The sequence below is a fragment of the Dasypus novemcinctus genome, chromosome 12, assembly GCF_030445035.2.
Source record: "Dasypus novemcinctus isolate mDasNov1 chromosome 12, mDasNov1.1.hap2, whole genome shotgun sequence".
Lineage (NCBI taxonomy): Eukaryota > Metazoa > Chordata > Mammalia > Cingulata > Dasypodidae > Dasypus > Dasypus novemcinctus.
In genome coordinates, this window is record NC_080684.1 from 93,862,514 (window position 1) to 93,889,006 (window position 26,493).

At 43.2% G+C, this 26,493-nt stretch overlaps 1 protein-coding gene across 3 annotated transcripts in view; it reads right to left on the minus strand.

The window, feature by feature from the left end:
* The window catches only part of LARGE1 (LARGE xylosyl- and glucuronyltransferase 1), a 588,869-nt gene that overhangs the window by 426,783 nt on the left and 135,593 nt on the right, over window positions 1-26,493 (minus strand). For all 3 annotated transcript variants that reach the window (XM_058308687.2, XM_058308686.2, XM_058308685.2), the window contains exon 2: window positions 20,234-20,421. In XM_058308687.2, the coding sequence (XP_058164670.1) occupies window positions 20,234-20,339 (106 nt within the window). In that variant the 5' untranslated portion in view covers window positions 20,340-20,421. The remainder of the gene's footprint in view (window positions 1-20,233; window positions 20,422-26,493) is intronic.

The following is a 26,493-nucleotide window of genomic DNA, read 5'->3' on the forward strand; positions in this document are numbered from 1 at the left end:
CAATCTGTTGATAAACATGCATATAACATGCCTCCTTAGGATGAAAAATACAAATTTAAAAAGTAGTTGAAATAGGAATACCACCTTGACTACTGAATTTGTACCTACCATTTATGAATCCCAGGGGCAATTCAAAGAAGTTCAGAGCTAGTTTGAACCTTCAAGGAGCTTACAGTCTGATAGGAATGTAAATATTACAGAAAAACCAAAGAATGGAAGATCAAATATTGGTCACCTGGGGTTGGCTGCAAACACCCTTGGTGGTACTGAGACTTTCCTAAGTGTACAAGTGTGCTTGACCCAAGTGCAGAAATGCTAAACCAGTGACTGCTTCACCCTCCTGGGTTTGGGGCCTTGAGAGCAGGGTGTTTCTGACTGAAGCACCAACACACACCCCCACACACCCATGATTGTAGTTTCTCATTAAGCCACAGCCAGGGCAAGGGAAGACCCCGGAAGAGGAGCTGCAGAGGGATGGACACGCCGAGGTAGCAGGGCCCAAGGGCCCAGATCAGCAGCTGGAGGGGACGAGGAGTGGCTGTGGTCCTGCAACCTTAGGGAAAATCCAACCATTCCCAAGCCCGGGACAGGAGGAAGATGAGCGTACAGAAGAGAATCTGAGCCTGGTTCCACGGCACCCCTCTAGAAGGAGCCTGGGTGGAAAGAGAAGAGCACATCAGAGGCTAAGCATCCCAACAGCAGCATCTTCCACTTCTCAGACACCCCACTTTTAACAATCCACAAATGAGAAATATGCCAGGGCCCCCAGCCTGCTGTGCTTTTGTAGGGTGGATGATGCCTCGGTTTCCTCATCTGTAAGAGGGGGAGCAACTCTTTCTGTCTACATGTTGAGACAACAGAACAGGGTGATTCAAGACATGGTCTCTGGGTCCCTCCTCCCCTACTCCCTAGTGGAGAGACCTCGGTCAGGCAATTCACCTTTCCATACCTCAGTGCCTTCATCTGTGGAAGTGGAGATAGTATCAACTTCACAGGGGGCTGGGGGGATTAAATGGGTATATATGAGCAAATCACAAAGAGCAGTGCCTAACAAGCAGCAGATGATGCTGTCATTTATTTCCCATCCCATCTCCCTTAAAGGAGGCTAAACTTACTAAGCAAGCCCTGGGCTTCTAGCACGGTGCATGCAAGACCCTGTCCGCCGTGTCACTGTCCCATCTCCCACCTAAAGGTTAAATTATGAGCCCACCTAGATTGATGAGGAGCAAAGGTTCAGAAAGGCCAGGAACCTCCAAGGCTACACAGCTGGTAGTAGAACCAGACTTAGAACCTGGGTCCTGTGTTCCAAGAACCCCAGGACTTTGCATCCTAGAACACAGGGAAAGAACAATCTTAGGGGACCACTTCTAACAACTTCAGCTTTATTTCAACCATGCTGTTCTTTATGATGAAAATAAAAGCACTGTGACTCCTTCACACTGGCACTGAAAAAAGGCATCCCAGTATTTCTTTACACGTAACTTCTTTTTCCGGCAAAGACTGCCGGCATTGGCTCCCTAGCTCGCCTCACTATAGGGTCCAAACACCCCGATGTGAGCAGGCTGAGGTGCTCACCATCAGACCTTCTCTGCTGTTAATCTGTTCTAAGCCAGGCATCGATCCCGCTGCCCCATACCTGGCTCTTTCCGAAGCCTCTGCACCAGACACCCATTCCCTTAGGCTGAACCCTAGAAGCCATTGCTAACCACCCCCTTCTCCCACCTTTACAACCCAAACATCACTAAAAGGTGGAGGCGCCACCTCCAAAACCTATTCCAGACAGCCGCTTCTCCAGGGCAGGTCACAGTCACCTAGAAACTGTCTAGGCCACCGAGCTGGCAGCCTGGTCTACACTCTTGCCCCGCAAGACCATTTTTGACCCAGAAGCTGGTAAGCCCCATCTCTGAAGTACAGATCCCGAAGATGTCCACATCCTAATCCCCAGGCCCTGGGACCCTGTTGACTTTATAGACGTTTTTCCCTGGACTCCTCCATCTGACCTTTGCAACAATGCTTTGAAGTGGTCAGGCAGATTAGTTATACAGATTAAGAAGCAGAGTCCTCGCCACATGACCAGAGAGTTGCCACACCGCCATCTGGGTGATGAAGTCCATGCTAGGACCTAATGACTTGAATGACTCGATATTGAACTTCCTTCGGTTTTAATCTTCTCCCACTAAAAGAAAAGTAATGCTAAGCCCAGCTTGACTGACTGGGCTGTCGTACAGATCCAATGAGAAAATGAGCTCTACCACTTATTAGCCAAGCAACCCTGAGCAAGCCACCAAACCGCTCTCTGTTCTCATTTTGTGCTTTTTCAATCACACCCTGCTGGCAACAAGGCCAGTCTAACTGCACACAAATTAGGCCTCTGCTTTATATTTTATCGAGCGACAACTATGTGCCAAACACATTTTTTGCATATATTCTATTTGCAATTACAGAACTTAAGTTTATAGGAAAATGACCTTATCAAAAATAAACGTAATAAAACAAGTATCTTCAATTTACAGAGAGCCTAACATGTGTCAATTGCCCACATTAGTTATGGAAACATGCCCAAGATTACACATATTGGGTTCAAAGCCAGGACTTTTTGAGTACAAAGGTCCTTCCACCATGCCCTGCAGTCCTTGCTCCTGGACAGTGGACACTCCGCTCTGGTAGGCAATGGTGATGCTTGGTGCACATGTGACGTCTTCTAATTTCTTGCTTGTCCTGGGTTGTTTCATGCCCCTGTGTCTTCCCAAAGGAGGAAATGACTCTCATGGTTTCCCTGAACACCCTAGTAACTTTTCAAGATGGAGCCTAAGGATTAGCTTCCCCGTGAAGCCCTCTTCTGGACTCCACCCTGGGCCACCGTGCCTAGGGGACTGTGGTCTGGTAGCACCAACAGCAACTTACGTTACTTCTGTATCTCGATGCCATCCCCACTCATATTCATCTCCGGTTCCAAGTGACTGGCACAGTACTTAGCACAGAGCAGGAACTATATTCATGCTATGGATTAAAACTGAAAGGAAGGAGAAATGGAGGGAGGGAGAGAAGCCAGAGGCAGTGTACACCACGGGTACGAGCATGGGCTCCGAGCCAGACGAGCTGGGTATGCCACTCACTGGCTCTGTGACTTTGGGCAAGTTTCTGAACACCCTGTACTTTAAATACTTTATCTATGAAAGGGGGACAATGATAGCATCTACCTAAGAGATATGTTGTGAAAAGTAAATGGTGGGAGTGTAAAATGGCGCAGCTGCTGTGAAAAACAGCTTGGCAGTTCCTCAAAATGTTAAATAAAGGATTATCATATTAGCCAGCAATTCCACTTTTAAGCATATATCCCACAGAAATGAAACAGTGTGTCCATGCAGGAAGCTGTATACAAATGCTTGTAGCAGCATTATTCACAATAGCCAAAAGGTGGAAACAACCCACATGTCCACCAGTAGGTGGATGAATAAACAAAATGTGGTCTAGACACACACAATGGAATATTATTCAGTCATAAAAAGTTATGAAGTTTTGACACATGGGCCTTGAAAACATTTTGCAAAGTGAAAGAAGCCAAATACAAAAGGCCACTCATTTTATTATTCCTTTTATACGAAATATCCAGAATCAGCAAACCCATGGAGACAGAAAGCAGAGTAGTGGTTGCCAGGAGCTGTCTGGGGAGGGGAAGATGGCAAGTGATTATTTAATGGGTACAAGTGTTTTCTGGGATGATGCAACTAGAGAGAGGGGTATTGCACAACACTGGAAATGCACTAAATATCACTGAGCCATATAACTTTAAAATGGGTAAATGTACGTCATATAAATTTTACCTCAATTTAAAATAAAACACAAAAAAACAAAAGCAAGTGCTTAGAACACTGCACAAAGCAAAGGATGGATAAATGTTAGCTCTTATTATCCTACAGTAATAAAGAAGAAATGGAAGGAACTGTTTCAAAGCCTGAAGAGGCCCTGCAGGTTTCACCCTAGAAGAAAATAAGTGAAAAGGCAAAGAAAATAAGCAATTTACAGGACACTTTCTGTTTAGCATCCACCATTGAAGCATGTGGAAAGTGATGCAGGGATTGTCCAGGGCAGAAGGGTGGACCAAAAGGGAAAAACAGACCCTTTTCTATTCAGGCAGCCACGTGAGCAGGAATATCTATGAAGAGACAGATTGTGAGAGCAAAGTGTAAAACTTCTGTAAACATCTCACTCTCCAGCATCTTTACCCGCCCCTTCATGCCACTCACCTCTAAGTGTTTAGCCAAAACATGAAACCAAGGCTGGTGAGATGCTTTGTCTCTCCAGACGAGTCTCATTTCACAGCTGCCTTGGAACGGGGGACGTGAGTGCTCTGTCCACCTGGGCCCTGAGAGGCGTCTGACTTCATTTCTGGATGGGTGGTTGGAAGAGTGCAGGAGTCCAAAGTGCCCTAATCACCCCTGCATGGGCCGAGCACAGGGAAGGCTCCTGGAAGGGAAGGCGAGGGCCAGCTCCCACTACAGCTCAGGACGGGCTGACCTTTATCTGATCTTGGTCGCTGAACCCAATTGTCAACAGGGACAGAGGCAACTGGCAGAGAATCCAAGGAGGTAGGCAAGGAAAATGAATGGTTTAAAAAATGGAGAAAGGTTAACAGAACTGAGCCTGCTTAGTGTGGAGAAGAAGTTTGACTCAGTATGTTGCCCAAGGATGTATGAGGAGTTATCCATATGCAGGGAGATATCTCTAGAGAACTAAGGAGGTAGTGACCTTACCTAGAAAATGGAAATAGATCTGAAATCAGGTCAGTTTCAGAGACCAAAGGAACTTTAGCTCCACCACTTACTAGTTGTGGAAACTTCAGCAAATTATTGAACTTCTCTGTGCCTTGGTTTCCTCATCTGCAAAATGGGAAGGATATTATGAGTGCCTACCTTTTAGGGCAGGGGCTCTTAACATTTTCTGTTCCATGAACTCCTTTGCCAGACAGGTGAAAATCACAGATCCTTTATTAAGTCCACACTATACTGTGTATTATTTAATAAACATATCACACCCGCACCAACACAACCCCACAAGAATGTTTTTTTGAATTTCAGTTCAAGTTCATGGATCCCTTGTTAAGAACCCGTTTTAGAGTAACTCTAAGGAATAAATGAGTAATAAAAGTAATGGGCTTAGTGCTGGATACATAAATAAATGCTCAATAAAATGACAGTTAATATTATTCTTATATCTGACACTTCAGCGTTTAATGAGCATCTTCTGTATTCCAGGTATTGTGCCAGAGACTAAGGAAGGCAAGACCTTACCATGTGAAGTTGAGAAAATCATAGAAAAAATAATAATAATAATCACAACAATTTATTCAGCACTCAGTACTATTTAAAGCCAGTATTTGCCAGGGACTTTTCTAAGCAATTTACAACCACTATTTTATTGGGTTTACAGGACAACTCTGAAAAGGATGTGTGTTCACATAAATGGCATGTAATTCAGTACAATAAGGGACCAAAGGAAGAGTAAACAATATACTGCAAGGGAAAATATCTCCCTCAGGAATTCAGTGTGAGGACTAAGATAAAGGAGATAGTCTAGAGAGAGGATGCCGGGCCAGGCCAGTAGTAGGCGCTCACTCAGAGCTGTCCTCACCTCAGAGCTGTCATCACCAAGCTGACTACCACAAAAGTGCTCGCCATCCTGCTAGAAGGACTCCCTGAGGCACTTGTTAAATGGCCCCCTGAGGCCATTCCCCTGCAGACTCTGATTAGCAGGTCTGGGGCAAGGCCTGGAACCTGTATTTTTCTTAAGTGCCCCAGAGTGGGCTAAGAGTTCATTTTTTAAACAAACACCCCAGGTGATTCTTACCATCTAGCAAACTCTAGAACCAGAGATCTAGGTTCCTCCTTACAGACATGAGGAGGAAACACTTTCTTCAGTTTCCCCTTGAACCTTCCATTAGCAGCTAAAGCCAAGTCCAGAATAAAACTCCCAAGGAGGCAGCGGGAAGGTAAAGGAGCCGTCAGCGCACAGGGCTCCTATCCCGTTTGTCAAGGCCTGGAGGCTGGGCCCTGCTTTTCCATCCTCCCTCCTCCAAACTCTCTCCCTTCCTTCTCTCCAGCCCCGCTGGTTTCTCCTTGCTCTTCCACAAAGGAACCAAGCACTCTCCCCTTTGGTCCCCTCACAGTTTCCACTGTCTGCACCTGAGAGGTTTTCCTCCACTGGGCTCTGTTCCAAGGTCACCCAGCACAGGGGCGAGTTCAGGCTGCCCTATTTCCAATAGCACTTCCCCTTCCCATTCCTCCCAAGTCCATCTCCCTGATAAGTGCTCTATCTTCTCACTCTGGTTTTTCTTTGTAGTTTTTATTAGCACGTAACACTGTATGAATTTGTCTGTTAATCAATTATCTCTCTCCACCAGAAAGCAAGTTCCAGAAGAGGGAACAGTTTACCTCCAAGGCCTTAGAATAATTGTGTCTGTGTTTGCCGAATGAATGAATGAATGAATGAACTTGAGTGGTCCAACTAATTACTCTGAAGTTATATATCTCATCTCTGAAATGGGACCACCCTTCCCTCTTTCCCTAATGGGGCTCTGGGGGCAGAAATATGAAGAAAGCTCACATTAACAGTGCAATGAGACTGTCTCAGAGCTGCTACTAAATGATGGGACAGGAAGGCTTCCTGCCTGGGACATCACTGTCAGCTTCCATACCCAAGATGTGCTCACCAAGGGAATTCATCGGTCGGGATTAAATGGGGCATAGAGTGCCCTCTGCTGGAGCAAAAGTGCCAAATATCCATCAAATAAAGGTGCTATCCTAGAAAGAGAAGGAACCTTGGCACATTGTCAGCGTTCTTCAGAATGGTGCATGCTTTAAAACATTCAACTGTTGACTCTTTGAGTATGCTTTTCCTCTAGAAATCATGGTCAACATGCTGAACAGAAAATTACTTGATAAGCCTACCCCCTGCAAGGCACATTGGATTCCTTTTAATCCATCCCAATTTTGGAAGGAGCAGTTTGGGTCAAGAGAGGTTAAGTTACTCCACTGAAAATAGGCAGCTTTAAATGGGAGGTATGGGAATTAGAACCAGGCGCAGCTGGCCCAGCTACAGTCCTGTTAGGCAAATCTTCTCTTATGGAAGTGAGTGAACTTGATATCAAAGGATGGTCTTTTGCTCTTCATTGCTCCTAGAAGAAATTCTCACACACCAAGTCATTTATATGAAATAATTAAATTTTCTCCAAATGTAGTCACTGAGTCCACAATTAACTGCAGGTCCATTTATGATCACAGCTACAGTGTGTGTCAGAATGTTCCTCCCTTGCTATCTGATGACTAACGGGAATGGTACAAATGTCTGGAAATATAAGTGGCTAGAAATGAACACATCTGACACTCATCTTTTGTTTTGCCTTTGCTAGTACTGAATGAGAACGAAGAGGTCGCCAGCAAGCACGGGAGACAGGAGTGACACAGACCAGCTCGGTGGTGGTTCCAACGATGCTAATGGCTGGGTCTGTGGGCACGGGTAAGTCACACTCCTCTAGGTCTTAGTTTCCTCAGTTGAAAAACAAGGGCTTTATTTGGCCTAGGTGATCTCTTGAATCTCTCCCAGGATGATATTCCAGGATTTGAGGACAAAATTAGAAGGGTGAGAATACGAATGTTTAAGAATGACTGCTGTTCTACAGCAGGCAACTTTATTTAATCTTCATAATGACTGTATGAGCCACATACCGTGCTCTCTGTATCATGGAAAAGAACTGAACTGCAAGGAAGTTAAGTAACTTCTACCTTTTCCTTCCATGTTTTAAATGGTAAAGCAAAACCTCAAGCTCAGGTCTACCTGTCCCTTAGGAACACGTTCTACCCACCGTCAACCCCTATCCTCTATAAAGTCTTTGTGTAGTTTTCAAAGGTTTTATCTATTTAGGTTGTAAGCTTGCCTAAGTGATTCCTAAAGTCTGTTCCTGCTCTTGAGTGTATGCATACATGGCAGAAACAAAATGCAAACTGCATTAAAGAATGAATCAAGTTGTCTGCAGATCCTGACTTACGATAATCCTGCTAGCCAGGAAACTTGGTTTGCCTTCCTGTTCAAGACAGCCCCTTTTCACTTGTCTCAGGATGTGTCTTATCCTTGTCTGAAACTTGAGCATATTGACTTTGAAATGCCAAAGCCAATGATACCTGTACCTGCAAGTTGTTGGGGAACAGTGAAGCAAACAAGGCTTGGATTTGAGTGCTAGCTCCCTTACTCAGTAGCTGGGTGACCTTGGCCAACCAGCTCAACTTCAGAAGCCTATCTCCTCATTCTGTAAAATGGGACAAGTGTGAGATTGTCTGGAGAAACAGATGAGGCAATGTACATAAAATCTCTAGCCTAGCTCAGGACGTTGCAAGAAGCCAGAAGGTCCAAACTCAGTCTAACCGGGCCAGGCAGGCATGATCACCAAGCAACATAGGCACACATTGGAAGCATATCATTTTCTTCTCAATTCTGCTCAACAAAACACAATAACGGAGAGGATGACATGTTGACCAAGAAGGAAAGATGGGGAAGTGGAAAACGAGAATTCAGGCACCATGCAAGGGGAGAGTTGCCATGCATCCAGCCAATGGCTGTTCTGATGGAATGAGGGTCTCGTTTTGCCAGATTGTTATATTTTTTCAAGGAAAGCCAGAAATCATGATTTTTAAAAATATGGTTCTCCCAATTTTTAACTGCCGGCAATTGATTCAAAAATAGCAAAGGCCCAGAGAGAGCCAAACCCAACACAACTATGGGCCAAATGCACCCAACCTCTCTCAAACTAGTGATAAATGGAAGCTAGCCCTATGGTTTCCATTATAGGTTAAGGGGCAATAGAACTTAATCTTTTTGTGTTTTTATATCATTTAACAATTAAAGTTTTCCTGTTTTTCCAGGTCCAAAGATTTTGCCTAATGCAGATGGGAATATTATCTGCCATGGCTTGGTATCACTGTCAGGAAATAATATTGTTTCAGAATCAATTAAAGTTATACCATGGATAGAGTTCCAGAAGGAATACTGGTCTTCTTTCAAACTGATGAACACCCTCCTTCAAAATTAGAGTTTTATGAGCAAATTTCAGATCTTGCAGTTAGTGGTATGATAAGATTTGCATCCAGGGAATATCTGTCCAAACAGTGAAGTATATCAGGAAGAAAAAAGGAAATGTAATTAAATAGACGTGTTAAACATCTATCCCAAATGCAAAGTTTCATGCTTCAAAAGCATCTGAATTACAAAGTTAAACAGTGACACAGATTTGTAAATCCCAAAGGGTAATAAAATCCTCTCGTCCAAAAATAATGCAAAATCCACAAAAATCTCTTCAAATTTAGGTACTTAAGGATCATGATTTTCAGAGTTTCTTAAAAATAAAGTAACACAGAAAAGTGACAAATCATAAGGGAAACTGATGAACTGTCATAAAGTGAACACATCTATATAATAATCAAACAGATCAAAAAAATTATTACTAACATCTCATAACTTTCCTTGTGTACTGTCCCAGTCTCTGCTCATCGCCATCTCCCACATCTTCCCAAAGTTGACTGACTACTATCTAGATTCCTAAGAGCCTAGATTAACATATGTCTGTTTTTAAATCTTTTATCATTGGAATCATATAGTATATATTTTTTGTGTCCACCTCATTTTCCTCAACACTGTCTGCAAATACATTCATTTTGATTACCCCATAGTATGCTACTATATGAAAACACCATGATTTATTTATTTTACTGCTGACAGACATTTCATTTGCTTCCTGTTTGGCACTGCTACAAATAGTACTGACAGGAACCTTCTAGTACCTGGCTTTTGTGCAAAAATATACAGATTTCTCTCTGGTACATAGTTAGAGGAAGAATTGCTGGGTGAGGGGGTATGTTCAACTTTAGTCAGCAGCACCAGTTTTCCAAAGTTACTATACAAACATAAAAGATACATATCTATCTATTACTTAAAATTAGTAAACTTAACCATTAACTGGTCTCTGAATGATGGATACCCACTTCACATTTTTTTAAAAAAATTGCTATTGTGATCACATATATACAATGTATAACTTCTGCTTTGAACCACTTTCGAGTATATAATTTGGTGATGTACTTACAATCACCATGTTAGGCTACCATCACTACTATCCACCACTAAAACGTCTCAGTCTCCTCAAATGGAAACTCTATATATATTAAGCAATATCGCCTGTGGCAGTTTGAGGTTATTATGAACTCTGAAAAGAGAAAGATTATGTTTTTAAACTAGTCTATTCCTGTGAGTGTGATACCCTTTGACTGCATTAAATTTGGTTGAGGTCTTTTGGTTAGATTACTTAATAAGATTGCTTTAGGGCTTTTATTTGGACTATGCCAGTATGTGATTCATGTTGAGTCTCTGCCCTCTTGCTGGGTCTGATAAAATGGAGATGGAGAAAGAGACACACAGAGAAGAAAATGGAAGCCACCATTTCTGATCCTTCCATGTGAGAGAGGACTAGAAGATCACTTAAGCAAGAAACCCCCAAGAGGCTGGGTCCATGGAACAACTCAAGAAGAGACCTTGAGCAGGAGAGGAAGGCTGAGACCTCACCAGAGATCAGCGGCCATCTTGCTTTGCCATTGTCTGGACAAGAGAACCAACAGTAGCTGACTTGGGTGAGAAAGCACCTCTTATGATACCTTGATTTGGACTTTTCATGGCCTTAGAACTGTAAGGTTCTAGTCCAAATAAATCCTCTTCATAAAAGCTAACCCATTTCTGATACTTCGTTTTGGCAGCCCGTTGGCAAACTAAAGTATCTCCCACTTACCCACACTCACACCCCTGGTAATCTGTAATCTACTTTCTGTCTCGGTGAATTGGCATATTCTAGGTATATCTTGTAAGTGGAATCATACAATATTTGTCCTTTTATGTTTGACTTATTTAATTCAAAATGAGGTTTTCAAGGTTCATATCTTATTATGTATCAAAGCTTCATTCCTTTTTGTAGCAGACTAATATTCCATTGTATGTATATACTATATGCTGTTTAGCCATTCATCTATTGATGGGACATTTGTATTGTTTTTACCTTTTGGCTATTGTGGACAATGCTGCTGTGGACTCTGGTGTACAAGCATCTGTTCAAAGCTCTGTTTTCAATTCTTTGGGGCCTATACCTAAAAGTTGATTTGCCAGGTGATCTATTTAATTCTATATTTAACCTTCTGAGTTACTACCAAACTCTTTTCCACAGTGGCATACTATACTTCTATAAGAAAAAATGAAATTGGGACACATATATAACATGGATGAACCTTGAGGACCTTATGCTAAGTGAAATAAGCCAGACACAAAAGGGCAGATACTGAATGGTCTCACTAATATGAACTAAATGCAAAAATATAAATGCATGGAGTTATAACCTTGATTATAGGTTATTAGGAAGTAAGATGAGGACTGAGAAGGGGTATTGATGCTTAATGTATGTAGGATTTTCAATTAGCTTGACTGTAAAAGTGTGGAAATGGAAAGAGTTGAATTAACACATTATAGTGAGTATAACTAACACAGCTGGTTTATAAATGGGATTGTGGCTGAAAGGATAGTCTAGAGATGTGAATGTCAATTGAAAGAAAGCTAGAGAATAATCTAGGGGCTGAATAACATAGTGAACCCAGAGGTGGATGAGGATTCTGGTTAATAGAACAAATACAAGAATGCTCTTCTATGAACTAGAATAAATGAACATCATTACTACAAGATGGTAAGAACATGGTGATGCATGGGAAAAATACAATTAATGTAACTTATAGACGATAGTTAACAGCAATATTGTAATATTCTTGCATCAATGTCAAAGCAGGTACTATAGCAACACTAAGGCTCATAATAGGGGGTATGGGATTTTTTCTTTTGGACTAAGGAAAACGTTCAAAGGTTTACTGTGCCAGTGACTGCAAAACTCTGTGATGAAAGTGAGAGCCACTGAGTGTACACTTTGGATAGACTGGACAAGGCATTAGACTGTACAACACAGTGACCCACGTGGTGGAAGAGGGACTGTGGTTAACAGTACCTATAGGAGAGTGTTTTCTCATGAACTACAACAAATGTACAATAATAATACATGGTGTTAACAAAGAGGGTGTATGGAAAAAATATATCAAAAGTAAGCTATAGAGCATAGTCTCATGATGGTCTGTCATAATCTGTAACAAATATTCCATAATAATGTAAAGTGTTGGTGGAGGGCTGACGTACAGAAATTCTGCACATGATGCATGACTGTTTTGTAAGCTCACAACTTATCTAATAAAAAAAGGATGAAAAGAAAGTGGCAAAGTATGGAGAAAAAACAAACAAACAAATAAATAAATAAATGGAATTGCTTTAAGACCAGGACCCTCAAAGAACGAAGTCCTAGGCTTTTCTTTTTGGAAAAACCTTAACCTATCGTTGGTTACTTATTAAACAACTATTAATATTCACAGTATTATGATTTAAAATTGTCGTAACAAACTAATCCATTTGTGTACAATGCCTTTCTTCATGGCTCTAAGCCCTGTTGAATATTTATACAACATATTAAAATTATAGAACCCAAAGTCCTAGAGCAGGATAAGATGTCCCTATTAGAAAGTGAATGGTACGACATCCATTTGCTTTGTCTCTAAAGGATCAGAATGGGATAGACAGGATATGGGAGGGTGGGACTGCACTTGGGGTTTCGTAGGCCAAATAATGACCCCCCCAAACATGTCCACATCCCGATCCTTAAATCTTATAAATATGCTACCTCACATGGCAAAAGGGATTTTGTAGACGTGACAATATTCAGGATCTCGAGGAGGTCATCCTGGATTACCTGGAGGAGCTTAATGTAATCACAGGGGTCCTTTTAAGAGGGTGGCAGGGAGGTCACTGTAAGAGAAGCGGATGTGATGTTAGAAGCCCAGGTCCAAGTTAGTGCCAGAGTCAGCACTAGCAGGAGTAACATGAAGACGCTATGCTCACGGCTTTGAAGATGGAGGAAGGGGCCCTGAGCCAAGGAATGCAGGTGGTTTCCAGAAGCTAAAAGGGACAAGGAAACAGACCCTCCCCGACAACCTCCAGAAGGACAATTCCTTGATTTTAGGGCTTCTAACCTCCAGAATTGTGAAATTAAAAATTGTTTTTTTTAAGCCACTGAATTTGTGGTAATTTGTAGCAGTAGAAAACAAATACAAGTGGGTAATGGGATTAGTAGAAACCAGGTTTCCTGACTCCTGGTCCAGGGCCATGAGCACCTTAAGTAAGGTGCACCTGAGTGGCACAGCGGCTCATTTTCTCAGCCCCAACAAGATGGTGCATTATTTTAAGATCAAAGGCTGGGTGTAAGAAAAACAGAAATCACCTTGGCAACTGTCTCGTGACCAAATAAAACCGTGTGCCCCTTCAGATTCCCAGATCGTAGAGGAGTTCTTTTCTGGCCCAAAGGTAGGACCCACAGACACACGACCCCACTGTGCTCCGGAGCCTGAACACCTTTGCAGCTGCTCAAGCTCAGGTTCATGTTCATGTTCTTTGCAGGCTTTTGCTCAAGTTCAGCACTAACAGCCATTAAGCACTGGCTAAGGAAGCTCTTCATTTTTGATCTATTAAAAAAAAAATCAATAAACTTTTACATTACACTCTCATATCTCATAATATCCTTATTAAGTGATACATTTAGGCCATTGGCAGGAAGACAAAATGGGTTTGACTGCTGTCAAAGCTGCCACATAGCCTTGCCTCAGGGGAAAGTGACACCTTCAGCAAATGATTCACAACACCTTGCACCCTGAGTTCACAAACCTCCCGGCATCTTCTCTGCAATGGGGGATGGGAGGAGCAGGGACAACTCTGGGGAATTCACCAGACTTTAACAAGTTCTACATGAATAAATCCCACCCCCCACATTTCCTCTATTTCACTGTACATGTGCTCCATGATCCTAATCACAATAAAGCAAATGCTTTTTTTTCAAGATTTATTTTCTTTTTTTCTTCCCACCCCCTCATTGTTTGTACTTACTGTGTGCTATGTGTCTAGAAGGTACTGGGAACTGAACCCGGGACCTCCAATGTGGGAGGGAGGCGCCCAGTTGCTTGACCACCCCTGTTACCAGCTTTGTTGTTACATTTTTCTCCTTGTGTCTCTTGCTGCGTCATCTTGTGGCATCAGCTTGCCGTGCCTGGCCATGGCGTCAGCTCGCTGTCTTGCTCGTTTTCTTTATGAAGCACCAGGAACCTCTGCTCCCTGCTTAGTTGTACCTCTCATTATGTTTTTCTTCTTGTCTCTTGTTGCATCAGCCTGCTGCACCTGCCTGTCATTCCAGCTCACTGTCTTCCTTAGGAAGCACCAGGACCCGAACCATGGACTTCCCATGTGGTAGGTGAGAGCTCACCTGCCTGAGCCACATCTGCTTCCCAGCAAATGCTTTCACCTACAACTCCTTCATTCTCACTGGATACTCTTCAAAATGGTCAAATACCAGGATCGTGTTTCTTTCTGTTGATATTTATGGTCCCACTCTCAAGCACATTCATTTCAGGAGCTTGCATTGGTAAGAATGGAGTGAAGAGTGATCCAAGGCTTCAGGTATGATCAAACATGGTAGCAAACTGAAATCGATTCAGAAATTAATATCCTGTGCCTGTTCATGACACTGGTTTTAAAAGTTCAAGACTCTGTGTCCTCTGAACACATTTCCTTTTAAGTAATACCCACACCCCTTCCTGCCCTGCCCCTCTGGCAATGAGATGCTTCTGCACTGAGTCTATTATGAATTATCAAAGGGCAGCACATGAAAACAATTTTCTGAATGGCTGAAAAGAGCCCTTTTCTTCATGCTGATAACTCAACAACAGCTGAACATATCTCCTTGGTGTGCTCAAGGTAGAAAAGAAAGAATCACACACACCCCCAAATAGAACCCACCTGCCCATTAGAAAAGGTGATTCTGAGATAAAATAATAGCTATGATCTAAATTCAACCAGAGGTGTAGCTGGGCATTATTAATCAAGCCCCTAAATTAACAAAGGAGCCTCATCATCAGGTTCCAAACTGCTCAGAGCCCTTACCTACCAGCTACCCCACCTCCCTCAAAATCCAGGATCCTTTCCAGTAAACATTTACTAAGGAAACTCTGAGAGTGGAGTGCTCCACTAGGCATTGAGAATGTGAAGATGAATAAATCAGTCCTTGCCTTGCCTCAAGAAATGCACAGGCCAGTGGTTAGAAAGTCACCAACAGCCAAAATATCACTTGAGTGCTGTCACAGAAGTTTCAAACCGGTATCAGACATTAGAGGAAAATGCATTCTCCTGGGAAGAGGAAGTGACCTTGAATATGGGTGTTGAAGATGCTGGCTGGCAGGAAGGGATGAAGAAAAGAGAACTGTATACTGCATAGAAGGGAAACAGGAAGGAAAATCCAGAAGCAGGAGAACAGGGGTTTTCCCAGGTAGTTCAGGGAGGAACTAGCCTGACTGAAGACACCAATTTTAAGCAGAGGAAAGACTGTGAAAGACCTCAAAGCCATGCTAAGGAGACTGGAATGAATCCTGGAGGCAATGACGAGACCTGTCCGCATGCTAAACCAAAGATGGACACACTTATTCCTTCATGCGTTGATTCAACCAACTCCTTTTCTAGGGCTCTAGTACTTGTGAGAAATAGAGAGATGAACAGATAAGAACTGGTCCCTTCCTTTTTAAAGCTTTTGAATCTTTAGTGAAGACAAGTGATTAAAAAACAAAGAAAAACAAAAAGGTATGACTATTAAAAGGGAGACATACAAGGAGGTAAGGGAGCATGTGGGCGAGAACGCCAACCTACCTACAGGTCAGGAGCAGCAGTGTCTGAGCTAAGACCAGAAGATATAAGTTCGTCATGCTAAGAGGAGGAAGGGGATGGGAGAATGGGTCATAAGACTGTCCCAGGGAGAGAGAGCAGCGTATGAGAAGACCAGAGGCCAGAGAGGACCATGCATGCCAAGTATCTGCAGGAAGTGAGAGATGGCTAGGCAGAGAACGTAGGGTCAACAGCAGGCAACAGAGCCAGGTGTGGATGTGATTTGGTGCAGCTCCAGTTCCTTCCTGGAGGAGGGAACAGAGCTGTGAGGGACCAGTTTCCAGGCTGTGGCATCAGTCCTGGCCACAAAGGATAAATGGCTGAGCCGGGGCAATGGCAGTGGAGAAGGAGAAGAAATAAAGATATAGATACAAGAGGCTGAGATTAGATCCAAGAGGACATGGGGAACAAATATGCAGGGAATGGAGAAAAAGGAAAAGAATCGCTACTCCAAGGTTTAGAGCTTGAAGAACTTGTAGCTGGGAATGATGTTATCTAAGAAGGTAAAGGAAGAAAGGGAGACTTGGGAAGAAATCAGGCAATGAGTTGGTTTTAGGTACTTGAGAGTTAAAGTACCAAGAGAAGGCATCCACTGAGGAACATCCTTGACCAGTGGTCATTTGGTCTTTGACCCAACAGCTCCCACAATAGGGATCTCATCACTCTCCCAGATGGTGCACACCAAGGCCTGACAAATCTACTTGTTAAGAGTCAGAATTACATTCTTACATCAAAACAAAACCTGCTTCCCCAAAACTTCTATGCATTGATCTGGGTTCTTTAGCCAGCAGCAAATCAAAATTAAGCCTACTCTCCTCTCCTGAGATATTTCCCCTTGAACTTTTGTTCGTAATTTGCTGGATTCCAGTCATTTCCAAATCATTTACATCCCGATGTTTATAATCACAGACTTGGAGAAGTTTAGTGCCCAAATAGGTGGGCTTCATGTTACAAACGCCTTCATTTCCCCCAGGGGGAGACCAAGGCCAAGAAAGAGAAGTGAGCATGCCCCCAAGTAACATCCTCGGGTTGAGCTGATTTTAGAGCCTGAGAAGTATGACCCTGTTCACGCCCTCTCAAAACATCCTGCTGTCATGTGTACCCTCACTGCAAAGCTGAACGCTGAGAGCAGCCTCATCTCAGAAGGAGTTCTTGGCTCTGCTCTCGGGAGAACCACTGAAATTAAAAAGCATTGAAAAATAAATAAATCCATATAAAGTATGAATTGCATTGTCTATGAATGCAGGCAGCAACTCTGCCCCTTATTTATAGCTTCATCTGCCTTGAAACAGAAAACTCAAGGGTGTCAATAAATGGATTGTAAAGTTGTTATGTTTAACTACAGAGAGAGAATATCTCCGCAGGTTGTTCCGGAAATGCACTGATGTCTGCGGCAACTGGCAGGGAGCAACGTGGAGGGAGCCTTTGACTCCCGAAAAATGCTCAGCCTTTCCTGGAGGTGTCAGGATCTCCAGGTCAGCAGGGGCCAGGGCGGCCGCCTGGACCCACTGCCCCTGATGCTCAGCTGCCTCCCACAGCTCCGGCCTTCTGACTGCATACTTCTCGTGGGGCATGTACCACTCCCTCCCGTGCAGCTCATCCCGGCACTGGACAGAAGGAGCCTCATCATAATGAGCTTGACCCTGCCAAGTCCCTCCACAGATTCAGGGACCATGGGAGCAACCTTAATCTCGCTTCCAGGTGACCCTCTGTTTGTTGAAGCCATTCATGTACACCTCGAGCCTCTCCTTCTCCAAGGTAAACATCGCCCATTCCTTCCATTGTTTGCAATACAACAAGGTTTGATGGCACTGTCATTCATCTACTTTTCTCTTGACGTGTGTAAATTGTTCTTAAAAGTATAGTGTTCAGAGCAGAATACAGTGGGGCCAACTGCAGACTAACTCTAAGAGAAATCTGTCACTTTCATGATTCTAGCTGGAATATTTCTGATAATGGACGCGCATCACAGTTTTTCAGGCAAGACTCCTCCAGTCCCACTTAATGCTGTTTGTGATGTGGCCCCAAAAGTAGGATGTTTTTTTCTTAAGTCTCATGCTGATAGATATAGAACCTACACCTGCTCTATGCATGTTACCCAGAAGTATTTTCTTGCTTTTATCAGTTTCCCATACTCTATCTGCCAGTCTGCTGCTGTCACTCAAAATCATTCATCACAGTTACTCACATTCACAGGGCTGGGCAGGAGAGCATGATGCTGGAAAGCACCCTGCAAATTCACATATAACCATTAATAATCATAGCCAGTCATACATTTTCCACCATCCATATCAACTTCGAGTCTCTCCTCTTTGGGAAATGACACGATCTGCCTTTGGGGGCCACCCTTCCCCGAATCTCAGTCCATGTGTTTCAGGGAGGGTTAGCACCCTGGCAGTTTCCCTCCACTCCATGACCAGAAATAGCACAGAGCCGGGGGCTGGCTAACATGTACCAGCTTCTCTTACCACTCTTCCACCCACAGTGATTGGTTTCAGAACACAAATAACCAGAGAGAATCTAATCAGAGGCAATATGGGGAATTAAGGGGATGAAATCATCTTTTGATCAGGACTTTTGAGGCTGGAGTAGAAGTCTCAAGCTGCCTCTCTGCAGGAAAAGGCACCAAAAAGAGTCTGAGGCAGAGGAAATATGAACAAAGAAAAGGAGGAGCTCATTTTAGCTCCTCAATCCCACCATACCTGATACCTGCACTACCTTTGAACTAACTACTTAGGTTAGTCCCGAAATTCCCTTTTTGTCAACATCAGTATGGACTGGGTTTCTGTCAATGCACACAAATCAAAATTCTACAACTACCCACAAGACCCTTGCACAAAAAGGCCACATTAACCCTTGTCAAACCCCTTGCAAAAGTCTATGACCTGGTCTAGAGCATGATGTAACAGTTAAAGCTTAAGCTCTAGAGTCCAATTCAGGCTCCACCTTGACTGACTTTGGAGCCTTGGGCAGATCATGGAAGTTTATCTGTGAAATGAGGATAATTGCACCTACTACCTAAGGTTATTATAAAGAAAGAGTTAACACATGTAGAGTTCTTAAAACAATGCCGAGCACATAGAAATGCTCAAAATATTAGCTGTTTATATTGTGGTTTCTATCATCATCATTGCCATTATTCTACCACCCCTGGGAAAAAGCTTCCTTATATCTCTTCTAGGATCAACATCAACTCACCTTCCTCCCTCTACTCTGCCTAGATGCTTGGATGAAAGCTGTGGCTTCTCTGGGATGTCCTTGTGGGACAGGAACAGTGACAGGGTGGGCCCCAGCACTGCGCTGAGAATCAAGGGTCCTTCATGCTCTGCCTGGAATACAGTTCCACCTTGTTTATGTTCAGTCTAGCTTACTCAGGGCAAATCTCAGAAAGTGAAGTGGAACTCCTAATTAAAAGGTAGCCTTGAGCTGCCAATAAAATTATGCATAAAGGAAATGTTTAAAAACACAGTAGTGACTTTCTCGAGACAGATTTTCATCTGCAATCTTTTTTTAAAAAATGCAAGTGTGGGGGCAAAAAAAAAGTAAGCAAGTTTGCTTTTCAACACTGCCATTTCTTGTCTCCCCAAAGCTTAGGGAAACCATCTTCAATCCACAAACACATTGCAATGCCTTTGAAATGGCTGGCAGGAAAAATGGCAAGTCTTAGCCTTTCTGCTTATTTCAGGAGAATGGCAGGAATTATTATTTGTGTTTATTTGTTTTGGGAGAGCAACTCCTCTGTTGCATTCTTGTATTTTGCCTGCCAGTAATGCTGATCATCTTTCATTCCCGGCCCAGGCCTGACAGCTCCAGCAAACCCCTCCACAGCACCCTGGCCTTGCCTCCATCACAACACACAGCGCAATGTGCAGCAATCGTCTGCTAACCTCCTGCACAAGCCCGTGAATGCCCAGACCTGGCATCCCCATAGTCTCAGCTCCTGGTTTGGTATAAATGCCACCCCCGACAACAAAACATTGATTGTGTGAATGAATGAATACACAGATGGAAGAATGAATGAAACATCTGGCCGTATGAATAGCTAAGTAATTCCTGCAGGGCCTAACCTTTTCCCCATGATAGACAAAGAAATCAACTTGGCAAAACCTGTATCTGACATTTGTGGAGTCACCGTCACATCACTGGACCGGAGTGCATCTTATTTTGCTCTTGTTTTTGTCTTTTTCTCTCCTCCCATTACCGACATTACAGTTTCCAACTACCTGTGTAGCCGCAGGCAAGTCACTTGTTGCGACTAGACATCAATTTTCTATGGTTCTACAACATGAAAAGTTGGAAGTAGACAGCTTTGAGATTCTTTCCCCCCCTTCACTCTCACTCTGGCTTCAGTTCTTACCTTCGAAGCTCCCAGCGAACAAGTAAATCCAGGTGATGGCTGGGATACAGAGAAGGGTCAGAGAGGCAGCCAGGAATTTCCGTCTCCCTCTGCAGATTCCCAGCATCCTCTCAGAAGTGGCAATCCCTAATCCCAGTGCCGTTTCTCTGTCGGGAGCATGAAGTCCTCGGTCTCCCTCATAGTACTTTCTAAAAGGAAGAACAAAGAGGAAGGGCTGAGTTCTTAGCACCGTCCATGGATGAAAACTGTACACAAGAAATATCGCAGGGACCCTGAAAGTATTCAACTCATCTGCCATTTCCTGCTAGCCTTTTATCCCAAGGGATGACACTGCAGTCTTGCAGCCTATCGAAACGGAGGCAGTTCTTTAAAAATAATTTAGGTACAAATAGGCTTTTTTCTTGCTCACACAAGTCTTTTCTAATATAGGTTAGTTTTGAGGCCTAACCTATGTCATGATTAAAGGAGCATGTAGTTATTACTTTTTACATACCAAGCACTAACCAGGTGCTATGTTTCCAAAGAATACTACAAGCAGGGGTGGCATCAAAGAACAAGTCTAATGAGAGAGACCAACATAAGACATCCATGGGGACCCCGAGAATGATAAGTGACAGCTGGGATTTGCAGACAGCTGTGGAAATACAGAAGAAGGAGCTGACTAATCCGTATACCCTCAAGATTGCCTCGCAGAACAGATTCTGCGTTCCAGGCAACTGGGCGACTGAGCAACACACGCAAAGGTACAAGGCTGGGAAGACTCGCAACACCAATTACCTGAGACTGACCACAGCTGAAAACCTAAAACACTCACTGGGGCTGCTCACAACCCTCAATATGGAAGAGGCCCAGGAAAGCATGGAAACAATTAAACATGCAGAGAATGGAAAGAAACAAACAGATAAGGTATAAAGAACCTCCACAGGAACTGTTAGACCACGACAGAAGCCAAGTCACGGCGAGTTCAAAGAAGAGTGGGAAGGTCATCAGGACAGAGGATCTTTCACTTGAGTGAAAGTGATCAGACCAGGAATCATGGAAGTTATAAAGGAGTTAAAAAACCACTAGCCTGAGTGACCTCATCTCCACCCACTGCCCAACGGAGATGCCAAGTGGGCTCTATCTAGGCAAAGAGGAAAGTCCTCTTGGCACCTACCTGGCAGAGCAGAACCCACTGACTGCTAGCAGCTATAAAAGGCTTCCATTGCCTGTGAAATCGCAGGTTTGGATGGTCTCTGTATTCTCACAATGTATCACACTCCCTCTGCTGTAACTCTTACGCCCCCTCTGAGGATGGTCTGCTTTCCCTACCAGCCCTGGCTTTCCCAGACAAGAGCCACCCCCTCTGATTCACCTTGCATTCCCTAAGACTTAGTGCCTGTCACCTGCCAGTGCCTAATGACTGTCTGTTAAATGAACAAATGGAATCCAATTCTAACCAAAGGGGACCCTCTCAAGTTTCAGGAGGTTTTGTTCCACAAGGTGCTGGCAATAAACACCTAATGGAGCCAATCACAACTGTCAAGGCTGCTTTCTTCCCCAGCCTCCCCAACAGGACTTTCTCAATGGCCCTCTTTTGAAGCAGATGAAAGACACAGTGTTTGAGGGCCTGGACTTGAAAGTAACACTGAGAAAGCAAAATTTTTTTAATGGAAGAAAGTTGGCATGAGAAAAACCACCCCCTAGGGAAATATTCCCTTCTAAAGCATAGGAAGCAAACCCTACAGGCGAACATGGCTGGTCATGGAAAGTGAGAATCACAACAACACATGGGGTCTCTCAGGAGAAGAAGTGTAGGGAAAAGGGGCCCTGGAGGTAGACAGTGCTTGGTTAGCCATGACCTTGGGCAAGTCCTCTGTTTCTGGGTAAGCTTCATATGGTCATCTGCAAAGTGGGGTGATGTCCTTTCTTGGCAGTTATGACCTGAGCTTAAATGAGAGCCCTTGAAGAAGTGACCAGCAAAGCCTCATCAAGCACATGGCAGAAGTGAGCACTTTCTGGGTTCTGAAGAACAGCCTCACTTACATTTGTATTTCCCCTCTCACTGCCCCCCCCCATAATGCCTGGGGTAAGAGTCAATTATTGATTGGGTGAATATGGGTGATTTCAACCTACAGGACCCATTATTCAATTCTCCTTCAGGAGGTAACACCACATTAAAATGACCTTTTTTTCTCTTCCCTGCTCTCTTACAATAACTGTAGTAAAGAAAACTAGTAGGGAAGTAGATATGACTCAAGCTACTGGCCTCCTGTCTACAATATAGGAGGTCCAGGGTCCAATTCCTGGGGCCTCTTGGTGAAGACGAGCTGGCCCGTGCAGGAGTGCTGGCCCGTGCAGAGTGCTGGTGCAGCAAGATGATACAACAAAAAGAGACTCAGAGGAGAGACAATAAGAGACAAGGCAGACCAGGGAGCTGAGGTAGTGCAAGAGATTGAGCACCTCTCTCCCACTCCAGAAGGTCCCAGGATTGGTTCCCAGTGCCACCTACTGAGAATATACAAGTAGACACAGAAGAACACACAGCGAATGGACACAGAGAGCAGAAAGCAAGCTTAAAAGCAATGAGGGGTTTGGGGAGAGGGTGTGGATAAATAAATAAATCTTAAAAAAAAAGACAACCAGTAGTAAGAAGCACACATTATGTATCACGCACTTGCCTATGCTTTTTATGTATAATTGCTTATTTAATTATCAAAATAACCTATGAGTTAGGTACTATTTTTAACCACCACTTTACAGATGAGAAAATTAAAGCCTAGAGAAGTTAGTTAACTGGCCAAAGGTTACACAGCTAGTAAGAGGCAGAGATACCTCCTGCCTTCCCTTAGTAATTGATGCTAACAACTCTAGCCAGGAGGCATTTTTTTTCCTTCAACCTAACACTTCATATTGAACTTTATGATTATTTCCTTCACAAGGTCAAATATAGCATAATTGTTTGCTCCCATTCCAGAGAAAGTATAATAGACAAATACAATTGGAAAGCTACAGGTGAAATTTAGACATTAGGGTTAAGTAGGAAGATGGGCGCTGAACTCAACTGGCATCATTACATAAATAAAATTTTTTAAAACTCTTCCTTCTTTCCTATCTCCACCTGCAAAAGTTAATTTCAGCTTGCACAATTTGTACAAAGTTTTAAAACAGAGTCTAGGGTGGTTTGCCATTTATGATAGCACTGGCATCTGAAATTAAACCCAGCAGGTAAAAATATTCCCTCATGGATTTGACTTTTAAATGACACCTCTGCACACTAAATACACATTTTAAAGAAAACTATATGAATTTAAATCAGAAGTTACTCCAGGAAGTCAATACAAGAATCAACATAGATGAAAGAAGGAAGGATCGAACAGCAAGTGAGTTGGAAATTACACCCCAAACAAGTGCACATGCTGATGCATTAACTAGGAAAACCTGGCCTCCTCCAAAGGAGACCTCCCCACCTGCAAATGCAAGGGTTCAAGGTCATCACTAAAGCCCCCTCTAAATGCTAACATCCAATATTTTGCCCATGCCTGTCAATTCCTTTCCAAACATCTACTCCATCAGTCTCCTCCCTCATGTAACCAATAAAATGCACATATATGAAGAACATTGCAGGACCCGGAAAATTTATCATAATATGTTAAGCCACAATAGTAGAATCCAAACCTGAATGTATAATGCGATAAGTATCTTCTGACCCAATGTAATAAATTTTATATACCTGTATAAATACCTACATATCTAAGTATATTTTAAGAAGGCAAAAATGTTGAAAACAATAAGATATGGATAATTTCAATATATATGAACATATCTTTCTCCCGAATCTCCTACAAGGAACTTTTATAATTTAAAAATTATTTTAAAGCTTAAATCACTATGTCTTCTTGCTATATTGCCTGCAATTCAAAATACCTCAGCAGAGATGTATGGTATGAGTTAGTTTTAATTTACGCACTAGTTGCAGTTACTTAACATCTGTAGTATCCTAATTGGGAATACACCCTCCAGGGTGGCTGGTTACCACTTGAAAAACTCCAGTTAGAAACCCACATTGCAACTGCTATGCTCCAAGCAATGTCTGATGTTAACACCAGAGGCTCTGTTTTAATTAGCATCATGGATGGTAGAAATGTTTTTTTTTCAGTTGATGTTCGAGATGCGTGGATTGTCTAGAAACACTGCACAGGTGCTTACATGAAAACAGAATAAGAATATAAGAGACCCAATGGCCCAAACCCTTCGGAATCAATTAGGATCCCAAACTTGATCCCAGGTGCACAGGACAAACGGAGGATTTGGGCCCCTGGCTCTAAAAAGAAGACTAGCCGAATCCTACCACTCACATATGGTCACCCCTACCTGGACGTTTTCTTGGAAGGTGCTACCCCAGGACCCAAGAGGACCAAGAGCTGGGACCTCACTGAGCTTCTAAGCCAGGACCTATATGCTAATAAACATTTGAGAATGTGGCAGCATTGCTTCCAAGGCTGAGCTTTCACAGAAATGTTCTACCTGGAAGCGAAGGTGGAGGGAGGTGGCTTAAAACCCTTGCCTACTTCTAACTGTTCAAAGAAATTAATATTTACTAAAAAGAGTAAGGGCCATAGCTTCTCTCTACCCCAGCTTCTCCTCCCCACAGCGCATCCCATTCCCTGGTGGCAGCACTCGCCAGGTCTTGCCGGGATTCCGCAGCTCACTCCTGACTGGTCTCCCTCCCTCTGTTCTCACCCCCTCCTCTGAAGTTGTGCTGCTGGGGCACTGATTCAGAACACTATGGCTCTTCACTGAAACTTCAGCTCTTTCTTTTAATACTGTGTGTGTACACTAGTGAATTCACAAGCAAGTGCACACCTAGCCCCATCCATGGAATCCAATTACATAAATGGCAGCAAGGCTCAGGCACGTCTCCTTTAGTAGTGCCTCGTCACCATCAACACCTAGTGTTGCGCTGCGAGAATATCGTGGTCTAGAAGCTTAAATGACAATTCAGGGTCATTCTTGCTTAACTTTTGATATATAAGATTTAGAAAGGGAAGGATCTCAAATTTACCATTTACGACTGCAGCAATGACTCAAACTGAAAACAAATAAATGCTACTCTTTTGAAAGTTTACATAAATCTCTGACAGTGAGGGTACTGATATACGGTTTTTTTTTAAACCACATTCTGATCTCATAAGGTACTGTGAAAAAACTGAACAATCATCTCACCAAACAGCGAAGGGCTCATTCACTCAGCACATCCTTTCTGACGGTATTCTAGGGCACTGACGACAGAGCAACAGAAGGAGACAAGAGTCCATTCTCAGGGAACTTACAGGCTAGTTACTGAAGAACTCTGCTCACGCACCTTCTCCACAACAAATACCTAACAGTCAAGAGCCTGGCGCAGTTGCTCAATATTGTTGGTGACTCTACTTTTATTTATTTTTTTAATTTTTTAATTTATTTCCCCTCCCCCCATTATCTCTGAAAAACAGATGACCACCAACTCAACTCTGTATTCTGTAGCAAAGAACTGACTTTCTGTTTTTAGAGGAAACAGCTCTAGAATTTGAGTCCCAGAACATCCACCAACTAAATCAATGACCTTCTTGGCTTCATTTTTTTCCTTGTGTAAGATGGGTCCTTGTATAAGTAGCACCCAAAGATGGTGCTACTCAATGACTTTATTCAACGTGGAAGAAATATGGACATCAGGGCTCCTCTAGTCCATGAGGCCATTTTATGGAATTTGAAAAAGAAATTTTTCCCTCTAGAAACTCTGCCTTCATCTGTCAGAAAACTGTTGTCATGTGCCATCTACAAGGCCTTGGATGTGAAAAGAGCGCCCTAAGGCACTGGCCAATCCCTGAAGGGCTAAGGTGACCCAGGGGTAGAGAAGGCTTCACTTACTAATATTTGCCTCAGTACCAGCTTCTCAAACATTGCTGTGCATGTGAATCATCTGAGATCTTGTCGAAATTCAGATCCTGATTCAGTAGCTCTAGGTCCAAGGCCTGAGATTCTGTATTTCTAACAAAACCCCAGCTGCTACTCATGGGGCAGGGACCACTCTTTGAATAGAAATGATTTCATATAAACTTTCCTTTTTCTTTGTTGCTGGTCCCAGGGAGAAGCTTAAAACTAGCACTAGACAATGTAGATCCTTTGCCTTGAAGAGGTTTCAGTCTACAGGAGAGATTAGCTAAGGTGCATGAATGATCAGAAGACACTGAAGTGATGAGGAGTGTGCTCCTGACTCCTTCCGGAGCTTGGAATCAGAA